General features: G+C 38.9%; 2 protein-coding genes across 5 annotated transcripts in view; both read right to left on the bottom strand.

Moving 5' to 3' along the window:
• Positions 1–3342, bottom strand: part of LOC135469621 (uncharacterized) — a 54609-nt gene extending 51267 nt beyond the window's left edge. Inside the window, exons 1-3 of one of the 4 annotated variants that reach the window (XM_064748132.1) lie at positions 3311–3342; positions 2418–2535; positions 1964–2028 (exon numbers count right to left, since the gene is read on the bottom strand). The gene's annotated coding sequence lies outside the window, so the exon portion shown is untranslated. The other 3 variants (XM_064748133.1, XM_064748134.1, XM_064748136.1) reach the window with 3 other exon arrangements.
• Positions 3343–5945: 2603 nt separating this feature from the next.
• On the bottom strand, positions 5946–18351 carry LOC135471792 (chymotrypsin-like elastase family member 2A). The gene is made up of 6 exons (XM_064751133.1): positions 17864–18351; positions 13883–14060; positions 13399–13495; positions 12190–12364; positions 10208–10344; positions 5946–6207 (listed from the first exon to the last, which is right to left on the bottom strand). Exons 1-6 carry the CDS (start codon positions 18216–18218, stop codon positions 6043–6045), a joined length of 1107 nt encoding a protein of 368 aa, XP_064607203.1. The 5' UTR covers positions 18219–18351; the 3' UTR covers positions 5946–6042.
• Positions 18352–19445: the final 1094 nt, after the last annotated feature.

The following is a 19445-nucleotide window of genomic DNA, read 5'->3' as shown; positions in this document are numbered from 1 at the left end:
CCCTCTTGGTTGACGGCTGGTACTCGAATGTCTGTTTCAACGGGTATAGATTACTAATTTTTCAGTCATATAAATGACGACGAGGAGTCGTTAAGTGCACATGTGCGTACATATATTGCACATGTCTTCTTGGGGTAGGGTTAGTCCATGGCGCCAAATTAAGCGCTGCAGCCACTGAAGTATCATACATGCCTGACACCCCACCCAGTCAAATTACATATATACTGACACACGGCCAACATACCAGCCCTGTTCCCTTGCTCTAACCTGTCAGTGCTAGGAGCCAAACGAGGCAGCAACAATGAAATATACCATTTAAAAATCTTTCTTATGACCCAGCCCGACTTTGATCCCTGGCCCTGAGATCACAAAGCCATCTTAGACTTCAGTCAAAATTTCAAATCACTTTAAAATTGCTGTTTCTTATATTACAAGGTCAAATTAAAAATAATACAACAATCCTAATGCAGCGTCACCATGCCTGTGTCAATATAGGGTCCTATAGGAAATTCAACGTTCGGACCGCTATTTGAAATATATATTTGTTCACAGTTCAACATGTACGCTATACATGTACACTGTAAACCAAGTGTTTACGAAATAAACAGATAACTAACAGATTTTAACCATTTCAGTATGTATAATTATGTGTTTAATTTATTGACATGGTGTTCATTCTTTTAAACTTAAAGTTTTCGTGAGTGAATGCATGGGAATGTTTAGTTAATTAACATAACGTTTAACTTTAATCATAGTATTTAGAATAATTAAACACCCTGAAGTGTTTATATCTTAAACACTTCCATCTGTTTATAGTCTGTAAAAGATTTTAAACACAAGGAAGTGATTATTTTGGTATAATGTAAACAAGATGTTTACAACATGCTTGATGTTAATGAATCAAATCGAGAGTTTGCTAATAGGATATGCATTCATGAGATTCAGCTCTTCAATGCCAAAACAAACACTGCTGAAATAAATGTTGATATAAAATAAGACAATCCGTTCAACATTCTTCACCGCATAACAGCCAGATCATTTATATACTTGACTGTTGTTGGAACACCAAACTGAAGCTTTTTTTCACTTGGTGGTCACTTTAATAGGCAGTGGAACCCAAAGTGCCTGGTGTAAACCACAGACCTTTGCCAAGACAGTGGCTAACTTTCTCACAGGAATCAAATCAAACGAAACATTTATTTAATAAGCAACCAACAGGCGGGAAATTTGTATGAAACAATGAATTTGTGTGATCTTTTCTTTTACCCAGCCAGTCACAGATTCATACACTTTGCATAGCATTTTCTTTTTCTGTTCATATCCAATGAACTGAAAATAGTTAGTCAATCCTTTGAAAATTCTAAATACTAAAATCAGTATCAGTAGTCCAAAAATATTCCCATGTCTGTATGAAGCAGATCTAAAAAAAAGCCACAGAATTTCAAAAACAAAAATGCTGCATAAATACAAATCACAGAAATCTGAACATATTTATTCAATTTCCACTCAGGCTAAATCAACATAAGTGTATTTTCGAACACCTTTGCACATGTAACCATCCCATCGTCTTTTCTCAATATACATAAATCTTTGATGGCTTAATCAACATACCAGCAGAGGACTAGAGGCAGGGCACTATAGCTTAACCTGTCTGGTAAGTACAATAAACATGTAGCACTCTTTAGCAATAAAAGCCAATAAATTAAAAAAGGCTATAGCGGAGAAATTTGACAAGTAGTTTTTTTCCATGTTCAATAGCTCAAATTTTTGTCTTACAGAAAATATCAGACTCTTACTTGAACTATGATTGAAAGTTTAAAGAAGTTATAAATTTTATGAACTATTTCAGATCGAATATATAATACTCCAAAAGAAGCAAATTTATGATGCTTCGTTGCACATTACGCTAACTCCATCACAAACAACAAATACACAGGTCAATTTTCCATTGGTCTAGAATAACCTTATTAGGGGAGGAGCATATTTCAGTGTCACCAAGTGTCTGTCTTCATCTTCATCTGGGATGTCCTGTAAGGTAAAAAGGAACAACAATGGAAAAATGTAACAATCTGGCAAAACAAACAACTGCCAAAATCATTCCAGTGCAATTATCATTTATCATATATAGTCTTGTTCAAGTCCAGCTCATGCTCCCACCGAAAGTGAGAAGGTCTGTCAGCAACCTGCAGATGGTCATGAGTTTCCCCCGCGCTCTGCCCAGTTTCCGCTCACCATAATTCTGGCCGCTGTCGTATACGTGAAATATTCTTGCGTACGGCGTAAAACACCGATCAAATCATACCTTTTATAATGTCACAAATTCTTTTTTTCTGCCACAAACACAGCAAAATGTTCTTTTCTATATAAATAAATTTATAATGGATTGGAAAATCCTAGGAAGGAGTCAATATACTTGCCTCTAGTTCTGTAACAATGCTTTCGGTTGTCTTCCCTTTGCCCCTACCAAGTTTAGTCAGTTATTTTTATGATGGCCAGCATTCTGCAGAGCTTTGATTTGAGATGGCATCTGAAATTCTAGTTGTAATGGTTACTGTAAAACATCTGACAATAATGTTTTTAAGTGAATATTGAAGAGGAATAATAGACTTTGGTCTCACAGCTGTTTTGCACTTGATTCACTAAATTTGCGTTTTGGTTCGTGTATTTGTGTAACCTGACAACATGGGCAACATAATTATTGTACGTTGCTGCACCATGACTGAACATGAAGCAGCTAAACAAGGTGATGAAACCGAACTGACCAGAAATTCAAACACCGAAACGTCTCTTTGGAATGTGAGTATATACATGCTAATGCATAACTCAGAGTGTGAGCAAAACTTGTTCGAGTACACTGACTGTTGGTTGAGAAATAGTCGGATACGCCGTGTTCAAGGTTGCTGTGGTTGAGCAGCCATGAACATGGCGTATACGGATATTTCTTAACCAACCTTCAGTGTACTCGTCCTAGAGCATAACAAAACGAAAGTAATAAGGAAGCCACATACGGGATAAATTCCATGTATCACATACTATTAAATTGCTTAGTTTAACTAAACTAGCGAAAGGGGGATGACTTCCGTATTACACATTTACGTCGCAGACCAACTAGCATGCACTTATCAGGTTTCTGTAAATATTAGTCGACAAGCCGTTGTTGTTGTACACTTGTTGTGACAGCGGATGCTACCCAATTCATAATGAGTATTGACGTACATCCGTTTTACATCAGATACTGTAGTTATTTAAATACGTTGTGATGGGTACAGCAAGTCAACGCTTTGGAAAGAATACAATGACAAATACTGACCAAAGATAGAACCTCCACTTTCCACTTCCAGCAGATGGCTGCACACTCATGGCACATGCGCATCAATGGAAAAAGTAAAACCGCGCGAAACATAAACACATCATTTAGACATATATCGTGCAACTGAGCTGAGTTAAATTATTTCCCTTTTAAAATTTATTTCATTGGTGTTTAATAAGTCGTGCAGAAGAATATTTCAGTAGTTTGGTGTTTACGTCTAACTCTAAGCAAGGCACATAGATAGATCCTTAAGTAATAGAAAAGAATCGGTTATTGGTCCTATAGGGCCTATTACCTTTCGTTCTAAAACAAAAAAGGTGTTTTGTCTGGAGTGCTGTCTTACATTGATATATTTTGGGGGCAAAAAACGACTATTCGTGACGGTATCGTTTTACTAACGTGGGTCAGGTAGTAAACGATTTAGCTGATTTAGATAGAATGACTCCCTTCCCGGTATTAACATACCGTACTTCGTTTCATTCAAGGTATATGATCTATATAATTCTTCCTTTACGGATTCCTGTACATTTAACCATTCACTTCCGGTGTACTCAACAACCGGAATATCTCAACAAACCACACTATCTCAGGGTGCGCTGTTTTACACGAGGTGGTTGAACAAATTAAAGGAAGGGTGCTCGGCTCCAGCAACACCGTTACGTATAGTATTTACGCATCGGAAAGTGGTTACAGTCCACATGTACTAAAAGAAGCCATGTCCAGCTGAATGGCCCTGGAATGCCTTCCACTTTCGAGACAATAAACGGCGTGGAAATCATGCATGTAGAAACAACAAAATCGCGAGCAAATGCAGCATATTTTTACAACCATATTTCAAATTGTCTGGGATATTTTCATGGCAATTGGTACAAAGAAACCATAAGACTGCACGAGATCAGGGGAAAAACGAAATACAATATAGTGTTAATCTTTTTCACAGTGAACTAAGCATGCCCGCACATTTCAACAACGCATTACGCATTATATAAAAGGGTTCGATTTTTCGCCAACGTTGCAGTATTCAAACAATCTTTGTTTAATATGACAAAATATACGTTCAACACAAGTGCTTCAATGAAAATATTTTTCTCGATTTTTTGTTTTCATGTTTATAAATAATTGACTATAAACGGTAATTTAAATTTAATTATTTTACATCAATGTTTATAAATAATTCATCATTCAAATAAAATATTATTCACATTTTTAAAATAAAAAAAATATTGTAGACGTAACCAATCTCAGGATGCTATGTAATTACAGAATACATGCATTTAAAGGAACAGGACAAGATGAGGCCGATTTTTTCTTCAGGAAAATAACACCCCCCAGCCCAATGTCTCTAATACTATAAGTAATATAGAATTCCTCAAAACATGCATGGCGAAATCGAAAATGGTACGCTTTATTGTTACAATAGCTTCTTATAATTAACTAGATGCTTAATTTTCTGAGACATCTGCTTGTATAATCATTTATTTATTTATTTGTGATTTGTGTTTAACGACGTATTCAAGGATATTTCACTTATATGACGGCGGCCAGCTTTATGGTGCAGGGAGGGAGGTGTGTATAATCGTCACTGAATAAGAAATATGAGACAACAAATCTGGAAATGATTATATGTTTGTATTCAATATTAAAATATCTTTCTTCAATATACTTTGAAAGTAAATACCATTATTTTCGCCCAAAAACAGAATATACGCTTAGAAACATTGCATCTTGCAACGCTTGGCCAACACGATATCCCAGATCAGATATATTTAGTTGGATTTTTGTTTTACCATGGTTGTTCCACAATAAACATTGCATCAGTGTTTACAGGATGTAAAAGACAGCATTGACTGTATATGCACGTGTTTTCAATTAACGCCTTTCTCCACCCACGTAGGCACAAACGGTATATATACTAAAATAAATCACGTTTGCTTGGTGTGTCCTGTTCTGCCATGACTCTATAGCTCTTGAGGAAGTGGCTGTCCAAAATTGGCTGTTCAGAGGCGAAATATATATACAAAACAAGATGGAAATTCTAAATGTCATGGGGTGCTCTCAGTGGCCTAGTGGAAATAGCGTGTCAGCGTGGGATAATGATGCAGTTGCTTTGAGTTCAAGTTCAGCTCGTGCTGGCCTCCTCTCCGTTTGCTCGTGTCTAGTTTATACGGGCACTGGATCTGTAAGGAGGTACCACTGCTCAGCAGAGCTAGAAGACAATGGCACTGAAGGAATAAAAAGTTCCGTTGTAACATACCCGGAACGTGATGGAGGATATATTTTTCAGAGAACACAATTGAAAACTATACATATAAACTAAAATGATTTATTACACGGGAGGTAAATGACATGCAGTGTGCACAGATTAAGTGTTATGCCTACAAAAACACGAAGATGGCCTCATCACCTCAGCGGAATTAAATGATGAAGGCTTCTCATTGGGATGTAAATGTACAGAATGCTAAATAAACATTGTCTTCATTTAAGATCTTTGCATTATATGAACATAAAGTTTCGCAAACGAACGTTATATAATTCCAAGAATGAACTACATGTATTACAGCTATACAGGGCCGCTGAAACCGGTGGCGTGGGGTAGGTTATATTACAACAAAAATACATTGTCTGTTTCACGTTCTCACTGATTTTTATTATAAATACTTTACAAAAATAAATTGTGATCTTAAATAAATGTACAAAACGAACACACGCGCAGTATAAATGTCTGTCCCAAGTTAATTAGATTCGATCGTTTTGATGATCCAGTCTGTGTAATCGCTGGTCCTCGTGTAGACATTCGGATACCCACGAATTTGGCAAGACCCGTGCCCCCATGACGTCACACCGGCAACAAAGTAACGTCCTCCTTTGCGACACATCAACGGTCCACCTGAATCTCCCTGTGAATAAAAATGGCTGCTTTTTATTTGTTTGTTGAATGATATAATTGTTTCAGTAGTCAAGAATTGTTCACTTCAGCTTATACGATGGCAGTCAGTTTTATGGGTGGACGAAACCGGAGTGCATTGGGTAAAGCACCGACCTATGGCAAGATACAAATAATCTTTCCCACAGTCTAGATATGCGCACCGTGGAAAGCAAGTCGTCTTCGGGGAACGTTATAGATGGAATCATAGGTGGCATGATCATTCGACCACTGTTAATACCAAAAATATATGTACAAGGTACATAATTTCAGTGCCTAGGACAGAAGACCCAACTTCACGTAACTGGACACAAAAATAGTCCAATCTCAAGCAAACGACGCTCGTTCAAAAGTTGTCACATTAAGCTTCACACTGGTGTATAAGTCCACAAACGTGCTTTCACTTGGCTACAAGAAGCGGGAAACCCGTAATTTTGTAAGTTTTTTGTTTAGTCGGACAAATGCGGTAACAGGGTAAAGACAGTTCTGGCTTGATTTCTCAGTGATGAAAGCCGCTGAAGCCACCATATTTCTACCATCGACCAAGTGAAATGTTCTTTTAATAAAACGCTTTGAAATACCTTGATTGGCTACGGTCTACAGGAGTTATGTGGCATTCTCTGTTTTTTACTCCGTAAACGCACAGCTGCCAGCCCAACCTGCCTCCATCACGTGTAATCCGTCAGCTTCGCTCTGATTGGTCGCTGATTTGCTTACAAACAATCAGAGCTAAGCTTTTATCGCCCTGACAGTGATGGGGACAAATTGAACTGCCTGATTTGCGTTTATGGAGTGAAAAACAGCGTCACTGCCGTAACCATTCAAGGTATTTCAAACTGTTTTATTAAAAGAACATTTCACTTCATCGATGGTAGAAATATGATGGCTCCAGCATCTTCCATCGCTGAGAAATCAAGCCATCTGGCTTCGTCATTTTGGAACTGTTGCCTGACGATCTTCTCCCTGATACCTAGTTTGTCCCACTAAACAAACTACCTACAAACTTACGGGTTTCCGGCTTCGTGTAGTCAAGTTAAAACGCGCTTGTTTGGCGATTCACACACCAGTGTGAAGCTTACTGTCACCAACTTTCGAACGAACGTTGTTTGGTTGTGTTTACATGTATGTCCAGTTGTACAAAGTTAAGTCTTCTGTCTCAGGCATTGGAGTGATGTACCCTGTTACATATATTAGGTGTAACTACCGTCAGGACGATTCTGCTACCTATGGACGGATCCAACACATCCGATGACCCACAACCCCTTCTCGCGACAATTTTACTTTTCATTCCATTCCAGAAAGAAACAACTGTCACCTTATGACGTCACAGAAAGATTGAACATTTGTTACCAATGAGCCGGACATCCTATTGACATGTTTACAACAATACTGCTTATGACTGCTCAATGGGATACCGACAGAAATCCGTCAGTTCAGTCACCCTGGGTATTCGACTGCAGCGACAACAACGCAACGTCATAATCGGTAGACATAACACACGCTTTAAAAAAAAAGGGTGTTTCAAAGGTTCTTTGTTGTAGGTATGGTTCTATAAAGGTTTTTCAGAGGTTCCTCGTCGTAGCTAAAGGGTCTTCGTCATGGTGAAATTTGCTTCAATGAAGACATCCTGGACAATGTTTGATATTGGTGTGTGGCCATGTACTGCTTCCAATATTTTCTGTATGCAATTAAGTACATAATAAAAAGCAAAAATTCCGCAAGAAAAATTTGTGCTCGTAAAATATTAAATCATGTATAATGCAGGTTTTAACATTTAAATAGTTTCAGAGCTTTAAATGATATTAGAACAATTTTTCTTCCTAAAATACTGTCATCGCTTCATTTCGCGGAGCACTTTAAAATCGTGTGTCACATGGAGAATGTTTTACATGGAAAGTCTATTATTTATCCAGAACCTCCGGTTTCCTCTACCCACAAAACTGACTGCAACAGATAATTGCAGTGACTTAAACAGCCTTGCATTTCTCTAAAAGGGAACAAATATTGTATCTGTGGAGCGGCATATATTTTTATATTAAAACGGTGTAGTTCATTTAAGTGCTATTTTTTTATATTTAAAGTGATAATTTAAAATGCTACAAATAACTGTGAATAGTACATTAAGCGAAAGAATATTCGTTTAAGAACCATTACCAATCTGTGTACGGAAGAACTTTTAAAGGATCTTTGAAGAACCATTCCTATAAAGTTCTTTGCAAGAGGTTCATCAAAGAACCTTTATTGGTTTCTTGATGAACCATATGTTGCGGGTATTTCAAGGAAACTTTTAGATAGGTTCTTCAAAAACTCAAAAAGGTTCCGTATATGATCCACTCTGAAGAATCTTTAAAGGTTCTGAATAGCCCCCTTTTTTTCTCAGTGTACGTCATAGAAGAAACCGCAGAACGCAGCATGTTTTGCGTCACACAACATAAGGCTTGTGACGTGCGAGTCCTAATTCACACTTTTATGAGAGGAAAATCTGCCGGTACCCATAGCGTGTTCTTAATGGACAGTTCGGGAAGGTCTATAGACCATGTAAAACGTTCAACGGACCGTCGTCGTGGACTGCGTGCGGACGGATCCAACACATCCGGTGACCCACCACCCCTTCTCCCGACAACGTTGCTTTTCATCCCATTCCTGGTGAAAGCATCATGACATCAGAGAAAGATATGTAATCAATGTGTAGGACATGCGGTTGACTTATTTGCAACAATACTGATTATGATTGGTCAGTGGGGAGGTGGCATATTTTTTAATCCCGTGAAGTGGCGCTAATGTTAAGCATGACCTCGAACCATTGTCACATCAAGTATGGATTGTAGCGTAACGTATAAACTGTTACAATGTATCAGTTTCTATTGTAACGTCGTACTGTCTTTAATGTGACGTCATCGTGATGAACTGGAAAAGGAACATGTGACGTCAATAAAATGGAGCCTGGAGCCGATTTCATGAAGCCTACTCAGTGCTAAGTAACCCTTAGCTAAGTCCATGTTATATCTCTACAATAGATGTCGTCATGGTAGTTAAGGGCAGTCTTAGCTAATTGAGCTTCATGAAACCGGCCCCAGCTGCCGGGCGTTTGACAGCTTCCCATTGCGTGTTCTGGATTAATAACCCCATAAACAATGAGAGCAGGCGGAAATTTACTAAATAAAATTCCCTGTCCATGGCCGGGTATGAACCCGAAGTCCTAGCGACTGAAGGGCGAGCGCCTCTAACCCCTGTATGGACCACGCCCCCCTCCAGTTTTACTTTCTTTTCTTAATTATAAATTCTTAATACTGAATGCCAAAAAAACATTCAGAACTATATGGCGTTTCGCTGTCAAGGTCTACACTATGGGTAGTATCGGCAACAGAAGGTTATAGGGTGGAATAAACTACACAACCTGCATAGAAGACTTCTAACAACTATGGGCATGTTCCCATGACTAGGAAATCAGTAACTGTTTTGCATCAACTGTAACAAACAGGTTTTCTTTTTTATATATTATCTTAAGATATCAAGTTTTAATGCATGTCTGTTTGTTGTTTTTCCATTTATCTGTCTTTCACTTCAAAAGGTCGACCAAGGAGGCCCTTGCTTATATTTCTCTTGTTGAGAAACCATTCAGGAAAGGAACGCCGAGTTATTACAGCATTCATACGGGCAACATTAAACAGGTAATTTAAACTTGTATTTTAACATAAAAGATGCAAAAACTAGCTATACGTGTACATCTGGTACTAACTGTATTGTCTGAATGCAATTTTCATGTGCATCAGTCATGTTTTTTAGTAAAGGGAACTAAACAGCCCGGGGAAACCCATGGTCGTGAAATCTTGGGTACCTGACAACCCTTCGAACCAATGGAGGAGCTAGATTGTCAGGACAGTGGTATTATATTGGCAATATATTCCCATACATTCAAATATAGCCATACATGAATAAAACAAATTGGCTACAATAATATCTTCTACTCTCACCAAGCAAGCTCCATCCAATCCATCCCCAACGCACATGTGTGTTGGCAAAATTAAGTCCTGTCCCCAGGCTTCCTTGCAGTACGTTATATTTGTGAATTGAACCTTGAGATCGTTAAGCACCTGCTTGGCTCCGGTACCTGGTAAGTTAATCAGAAAGACATCTCTGAACACATGATCGCTTAAAGTGAACATAAAGTCTTTCCCTATATGTACATAGAAAAAATGATGTAGAACACAGTGGTCACAGAAAAATATGTAACAAAAATCTGTATAGTTTTGAAAACCGAGAAGATGAACTTTAGTGTTGGGGACATGGCACTGAAACCGAGAAGATGAACTTTAGCTTTGGGGATATGGCACTAACGGATGATTCAGTCCGAGAAGCCATGCTGCAGAAGCCCTTATCAACTTGGCCAACGACTAGCACTTAAAGTGTCTCGTGATAATTGGCTGTCACGTCAAAAAACCTATGAGCTGTCGATTGTCAGTGTGGTTTCTTATAGTGGACAGGCAGATACCGATGCAATAAATTGGATTTTGCGGTTAGTTTAAGTGTTAACTGGTGCATTTTGAACCACACATTCATTAGCAGGGAACTGAGAATGGCTGCCTGTGTCTCAATGCGCACAAGTTGGGCAAGATACTGCAGTAACTTGTCAGAATCAGCTGGCAAGAAAACCGCTTTGGGAGAGTCAATGCTTGAAGAAAAATACTGTGAATTTGCATTATTTTTCTTTAGCAAAGTCAGATATATTACGACAATATCTCCCCAAAATCTGAATAAAAGGGTATGTTATCAATCAGAATGTCCTGCTATTTTCATTAAACCTGCCGAAGTCGGGACAGCCAGCAATTGTGTCCACGAACATCGCCCCGACCGAGAGCCAAACTAAAAGAAATATCGGCTCTTTGAAGACGGACAGATCAAGCTCATGCTCTTCGGCTGGGTATCAAGCATTTTTGTTTGTATTTTCTCAGTGTGACATTGTTTAATACCGATGGTACGGGAGAGTCACGTCACTGTAGATAGCTATAATCTGACAAAATGGCTTCACTAAATGAGTTGCTAGGTACTGAATATTGCTTGCTATTTATTTCGTTGATAAGCGGTGTAGAATTTTCTAAATATTTTTAAAACATTTCTGAACTACTTTATTAATTAACTCAGCTTTCATGGCTGATGTTATGTCAGTTTAATATGCGTAGCAGAATTTTTTTCAACTTTATTAATTGCAATAAAGCTCTCACGAAGAAGATGTCAAATATAGCACATACAGGCTTAAAATTATGCTTTGAACAAGCATTGGTCTTATGATACGAACTCATCTGCAGATTTCCACTCTGAGATTTCGACAAAAATGATGAATAGGAGAAATGTGATGTTGTGTTTCCTTCAGCCACAAGATATTATGGAGTTCATTTTCACAAAACTGCGTCAAACCGTTTTTCTTGACAGGGCGGGAGAGAAAGGTTACTTACGAAATGAGTTACGGGAAAACGGATTTATCCATGTGGCCCAATTCAGTGCTATTCCTAGGCTATAACTGCTCCCTTTGTTTCCAAGTCGCATTTTTTTCACCATTGATGTGTAAATGCTAAAATAGGCTGCATTTCTCCGCCTAACTTTATATATCCGGACGGCGGATCGGTTAACTCATGTAATGTTCATGTTTTCTATGTCGTTTCGATAAGGTGGCATATCAGATATAGCAAGTGACGTCAGTTAAGCTGGAAGCAAACTGCAGCTGGCAAGTAAAACTATAACCAAACAGAGTGGAGACGCGCTTATTTGGATGAACTGAGTGATTCCAGAAGACTGGAAACTCTTTGTGGTTGTTTCAAGATCACAAGAACATATGTAGCTACAGACGATGATTTCGACTCTTTCTGTAAGTATACCCTGTACGTCTATGTGTATGACATATTTCAAATCTAAAATGACGCTCTGTAGAATACCATCCTGTTGTTCAGCATGCCTTTACCTCTCGTGTCTCCCCATCCAGCAACCCAGCAGTCATCAGGGTTGGAAAATGTCATGTCTGGTGCTGGCAGGCATATAGGCGTAACGACATCAAGCTCTACTTTGTCCGAGAACTTCACAAGGGCAATATCGTTCGGGTAGTTCAAAAAAAGGGGATTTTCTTCATATTCAGGGTGCTGAGAACCAAAGAATATACAAATATATTTGCTATATACTGCTTCAGACTCATGACCGTACGTGGATTCAGTGATGATAATGAAGTTCAGACATCATCACTTGACAAAAAACCCTCCAAGTGGGTCGAACGCTTCTGAAACCTTTTACATAAAAGTTGATGCTTCAACTTTCATTATGAAAATCCCTGCTTCACCAATCATATATTACTGGATGACAATCATCACACTGTCATCTCTGCTTCACCTATCATATGTAGCCCTATGAGAATTATCATATTATAATCTATGCTTCACATGCCAAATGTGACCCGATGGCAATTGTCATACTGTCATCTCTGCTTCACATGCCAGATGTGACCCGATGGCAATTGCCATGCTGGCATCTCTGCTTCACCGGCCAAATGTGACCCGATGGCTATTTAACCGGCCATATTTGACTGAATAACAATTACCACAGGGTTGCTGCTACTGAAGTTACTGCGTTCCTTAAAGTTAACTTGCGCTGTGAGTTCAAGACCAGCTTATGCTGGCTTCCTCTCCGGACGTACGTGGGAAGGTCTGTCAGCAACCTGCAGATGGTCGTGGGTTTCCCCCGGGCTCTGCCCGGTTTCCACCCACCATAATGCTGGCCGCCGTCGCATAAGTGAAATATTCTTGAGTACGGCGTAAAACAACAATCAAAAAAAAAAAAAAAGTTGTAACTTTAAAATTTGTTCTCAATCATTTAATTGCAAATCAACATTTATGCATGAACAATATTCTAGCGAATGGTGTATAAAATGTGGAAGAAAGTATGGATATATATTCTGTATAACAGCCATATATATACGAAAAAGGCTGCCAGTCAAGGTCCTTCGAATTTTCCGCCTATAAGCGGCCAAGTCGTGCATATTGTATCACTCATTCCTGTAATAGTTTCCTTTCAAAATCTTGGGTAAATTACGAAATTCTATTGAAATTGCTATATTAAGTAATTTTAAAAAAATCTCTATCTACATCAAGCATAGTTGCATACTTTAGGTCACCTGACTTACTTGAATTATTTTGCTCACGCCGACCCGAATCTCTTTTCCAGAAACCAGAAAGAGGTTATAGGCATTCGCAATGATGTTATATAGGAACTCTTCCGAACTGCAAGATAAAAGTATGGTATGTCGCTCTTCCCTTTCGTCAACTATATTTTGAAATTAGTTCAGTTGTGACCCTGGTTAGACTGAAGTTAAATGTAAAAAACGCTTACCGGAATATATATATATTACGGTGATTTTTGTCTGTTTTACGGTATGTTTTATATGATTTCTTGAAAGAACGTTTTCATATACCGTGTGCTAATATCTGATTTGGTCATCTTCCATGTCTAACTTAAACATTTAAGTGTCATATACTAAATATACTTGTATTTATAATAGAGACAGTAAAGCCATGCTTAATATTGTTACATTCGTAACAGTTGATAGATAAATCAAACCATATTCGTTTTATTCCACGTACAGTTTTATATATAGGTCATCAGGTTACCTGACACAGTGGGCTGCCGTTAGCATCCATTGGTCATTGATCAGGGCCCCACCACAGGTGTGCCGAAATGTGTCCGTTGAGCTGAAGTAGTGATTAATGGACAGCTGCCAAGGCCATTCACCCTCTTCAGCCAGTTCCCCGCCTACTATAAACGGTTCTGCCTTCACGCCACAGGCTCCTGTGGACAACGAAAGCGTGGTACTTACAAGACATAATGAACATGAGAGCAAAAACAGGTTATTATAGATCAGTACAGACAGTTCACAAGATCAGATGTCAGTGATGAGAGAATGCTCTGGCAAATTATTGGTCTTAATAATTTCACAGCACCTCAAGTCTTACTTAATCGCTGAAACCAAAGTTGTTTACATCTGAGCAGGTACCAAGGTTTGCTTCCAAGGACATATCATACAAGCTATTGAAAATGACGCAGTTTCGTTTTGTTGTCAGTATACCGGAGTAACCATGGATTTTTTTTATCATCGTTACTTCGTAAAGGGACTGCAAAATGGGTGAGCAAAAAACGTGATAATGCGAATTCAAACCTTCATCGGCTTCTCTGATCAACTTATGCCTCTCAATTCAAGCATCAAGATATAAAATTACACCTAGTCAGCCGCATTTAGCGAGTGTATTAGCGAGATTTAATGCATGATTACTATCACTCTCTCGGGTCAAAATGGAAGTGGTAACTCATGAAATCTAAAAATGCAAGATACAGGGACGCAAGCTTGAAGTTGCCGATGTATGTACATATACAATGCCGGGCGCGTTTTCAATCTTTACTTCCCTAAAAAAAATAATGATTATAATCTGTTAAATTTAACAGAAAGTGAGTTGTTTGAGTGATGCTAGAATGTATTCTGTTATTCCAGCAGATTCTTGTGTTAAATATAGTACACCTATATTCAATATTTATATGTCAGTGACGCCTAATAAATTGCTGTTAACATCACTGCATTTTTTTAACCTAATTCTGTTGGGGCCATGGTGCTAGGGGGCGAGTAAATTAATGCAATCAAAGCCTTTACATAAACAGCGAAAATAAAACCCCAACTGGGCTAAACTGACAGGAGGCTATACTTCAAAATTTGCCAATTATCACACTGTCATCGTTGCTCTGGTTTTACTCTATTATAATAATAGTGCAATAATCATTCTATACACTGCGCTCTCGAAAACCTATGGCCAGTCAAATAAAAATATCACGACATACAAATACTAAAAAAAATTAAGTACAGAAAGCATTTTCTGTATTCACAGAACATCAAAATTTCACAAAAATGCTCGACACGTCTGACTATGGGAACTTCTATTTGCATCTTCTAAACTACGAACGAAAGAGTAAAAAAATCATACATTTGACAAAAGCCGAATATCTGTCCATGGCATAGGATTATAAGCCTGTAACAAACGGTGCACATGCTGACAAACAGAACTGTCCCATCCACGTCAGAGCGAAACAGCTACATTGTGGATTTCCATTAAACATATATTATACATGCCTAAGGGAAGTTTGCATATATCACCGCCAAAGAAGACTTGGGGAAGACTCATGCTATATTTAGCCATGTTCCAAACGCTCGAAATGAGATGTACGAGGACGTATTCGAGAAGAGACGGACTCCCCCAAAGTCCAGATAAAACAGGTATCGTTCAACATTAGCAGCCTACTGGATCGTGCCGACAAGCGTGTCAATAGCGTGATATGGTGCCGATAGGTATTCCATATAACTGGCGCCAGTGCATCATGCATAGTCGCATTCTTTCAGAATATACAGGCCTTTCCTGTATATACCTGCATGTCAGCCATTATAATTAGCTATGGACACACCACTGAATATTGCTCACATACGGTTAAAAGTAGATGACTCTGCATGCATTGAACACATCTCATTATAACTTGTCGAAATGTGATGTTTTTCCCAGTATTACGTATATGCTTTTGGCCGAAGAAGGCCACACGTGTCCTATAATAAAACAGGCCGGTATACAAGGTCGCACAGTAAATCAATAGCCGCTAGACCAATTTCACTAACAAAAATATATAAATAAAAAAAAATAATAAAATAAAATAGGGCTAACAACATGAAAAATGAATTGTCAGTTTTTAATGATGTTAAGAAGCAGATAATTACACATGGGCCAAATTTAAATAGACTTCCAACTATACTCCCATGTCAAAGAGAAACTATAGATGCAGTGTTTTGAGTGACGTTTTGATTGCAAGTGATATTACAAGCACCATGTAAAGGTAAACCTAGCGATGATTATACTATTCTTTGACATCCTTACAAATCCAAATATGGAGCAACTCTTGACTATAAGTCCAATAAACAACTCAAAGGTTATCAGTTTCCAACGTGTTTAAACCGTACATAAGGAAATCAAAGCACAAATCCACGACATCCATTCATTGCTCATTATATAGGCCCGCAACGATTTGGAACCACTAATGTAATATATATATATCATTTACTTCGACCATATTTACATATGTTGAACTCACACCAAAATGTTCAAAATTACTTATCGGATTTAACCGTTGCATGTTATCATTTCAACATGAAATTCAATTAACTGACTCAGATCATTAAAAAGATTGACGAGGAATACATCCGATGCAGTGTGCAGGGTGAGTATACGTGTTTATATTTGTAGTCCTGTAGCGCGCCAACTATATTGAAGAAAAAAATACGGGAGTAAATCGTTGTAATAATGCATCACAATACCTCGCTCTCTCTTTCTTTCATGAGCTTGGGGTGTTGTTTATCTCGCCGAATGAAAAAACTGGCTGTGAATTCGTTATTTCTCCTAAACAGTTTGCAGAGGCCTTTGCAGCTGGCTGTGGACTCTACATAAATTTAGAATTAGGTCCAAATGCTAAATTCCCCGGCACACACGGCCACTTACAAGCTGTGGTAACAAAAGACGCGAGGCTTACGAGGTTGACATGGGGGCTTACACCTGCAAACAGGAGGGAAAACCTGATGTGTACAGCTTAACGTGTGCGTGCTGGGGTAAGTCCCTGCTAAGAACGGAATTATCCTCCGTCTAACTCGTTGACAAGTGTACCCGATCATCAGGTGTATATTTAATTCAGTGATTTCAGCCAATATAAACCTCGTGGTTTTTATTGTGAAGGTCGTCAATGGGGGCAGTTATTTTTCAATTCTTGATAATAAAAAAATGTGTCGGTGTGAATCCTTATGTATGTGCGCTTGGTATGAACGTGTGTAACAAAATTTGTAACTGCATTCATGCATGCATGTGCATATTTACATAATGTAAAATGAATATATATACAAATATGGAAATAAATAGATTAGAAATAAAGAGAACGTAAACTGAGAGAGAAGGAGAAGCTGTAAATTATATGCAGCCAATGTACGTGATTCACAACGCTAAACTTACACAAGGTGCATGTATATACACTTGCTTTAACATTACCATGTGATGTATTAAATATTACGTTACTTTTATCACCGCAACATTAAATTAAATGCATCAGATACATTGAAGTTCAACAAAACTGAATCAGCATCGACTGTAACATGAAAACCATGTACCAATCAGATTCATTCATATAGCCCATACAGTCAATCAATAAACTTTACACTGCAACACAATACACACATACTCCGTTGAACATAGATGTAAAATGTATGTTCGAGAATACGTTTTAATATCCATGCAAAAAAGCAATAATTGTCAAATCAGTTAACGGGGTGAAATCGCATCTCAACACTCCTTAAATTACAGCCCTGTAGTAAGCATCATAAAGGAACTTACTCAGAAAAGAGTGTTTACTTCATTCCTAGTGCAACACAGCTGATTATCTAAAATTGATAAAAGTATATCTTTAGAATCCCAACGTCGCCGTCTAAGTTTGCAAAGGAATAAAAATAGCTACATGCGTTTCGATCGAAAGAGAGGCGTTTTAAAAACATTACGTTGTAGTTGTGGATGTGTCAAACCTACCTGGCAGTGCCGGTCCTGATGTACTAGGCTGCTGTGTTGTCGTTGTTGGAGGGGAATACGTCGGTTTGGGCGTTGGGGCGTACGTGGACTTTAGCGTTGATGCATGCTTCCGTTTTGAGGTTGGTGCATGCGTTGGCCATCGAGTAGGTGCGTGCGTTGGCCTAGGAGTAGGTGCGTGTGTTGGCCAGTACGTGGGTGCATGTGTTGGCCATTGTGTCGGTGCGTGTGTAGGTTGGTGTATAGGAGTTGTTGGCAATTTTGTGGAGCTGAAGTAATCCAAAGGTTTCCGTGGTAGGGTCTTTCCACAATCATTCCACCGAGTATCGGACGGCCAGATGCATGTTCTTGCTTGCATGGAGTATACCAGCCCGTTAGTGCATTTCACTGTATTCACAACTCTACCATCATAGCATATAGATGCGCTAAGGCAGTCGCTTGTCCGAACAATGTTACGTCCACACCTCCAACATGGGGCTCGAACCCAGCTCCGATTACAAATCTGAGGTACAGCATATCCGCTGACAAGTTTCATATTAAACGTGAGCGCTAAACTTAAAGTTACAACTAACATGCTGCACGATATATTCGATAATGAAACCGGAGATCTATATGACATGTTTGGTCCGGGCTGGTCGTAAGGAATCCCAATAAAATCAATCTGAGGCGAAATCTTGTAACACTGCTTTTAGCCCAAATTGTCTTATAAAGAGGATTTCTGAAGTAAATGACCTCCAGTAACGAAGGTTGGCCGGACTACCAAGAACTTTCTGGATTAATGTTCGCAAAGGATCGGCCACAAATGATTCGTTCACGTAACAATGGCGTAGCTCGCGACAGATGCTCTGGAAAGGACCGGCATGGGTTTAAATGTAGACACTGTGGTTGAAGCTTCAAAGTTAGAATCTGTCTGGCGTGCATGAGTTTTATAGCTGTGTAGGTAACCGCTCCACCTGTCCCACCGTTACACCATTGTCTCAATGCGCGTATGTATTCCTCGCATGCTCTCTGAGGTCATACTCCCGACACCCGACCGGCTTTCACAGGCTCCCAAAATCCGACAAGTGACAAATTATCTTCGTCATTTCCCTTCGTTTATAGCAGGACATGCGAAAAGAAGCCTGATGTGAAACGAGCTCGGCTTTATTTCGGAACTTACAAAGTATAGTCTGTGAGTATCTGCGGCCTGTGAACAAATCCGGTAATGCCTGACATGTCGGATGCCCTCAGTGCAGTAGTCCGAGGGTAAACACTCTGCCAGCACCGCCTTATAGGGCTACTCCTGTCACTTATTGTGTTCTCTAACACAGTCAGCGGTACCGATCTGTTTTATAATGTAATACCGAGTGAGAAATTCCGCAGTCTTTATGCCCAGCTTTAGGCCTTAGATCGGAATGTTGTATGTTTGTGTTTCTTGGATTGGGGCAGCCTCGAAACATCAGGCTGACGCATTCCCGACAAGCGGGGTCTGCATCTAAAACCGGCCTAAGAAGCCAGTAGCCTTTTACTTAAAGAGACAAATTACTCTCCTGAGGCAGGTTAAACTATTTAATTTAAAGATTAGCACGATAATTGTGAACGTGAA

This window comes from Liolophura sinensis, chromosome 7 (genome assembly GCF_032854445.1).
Source record: "Liolophura sinensis isolate JHLJ2023 chromosome 7, CUHK_Ljap_v2, whole genome shotgun sequence".
Lineage (NCBI taxonomy): Eukaryota > Metazoa > Mollusca > Polyplacophora > Chitonida > Chitonidae > Liolophura > Liolophura sinensis.
This window is presented reverse-complemented; position numbering and strand designations above follow the sequence as displayed.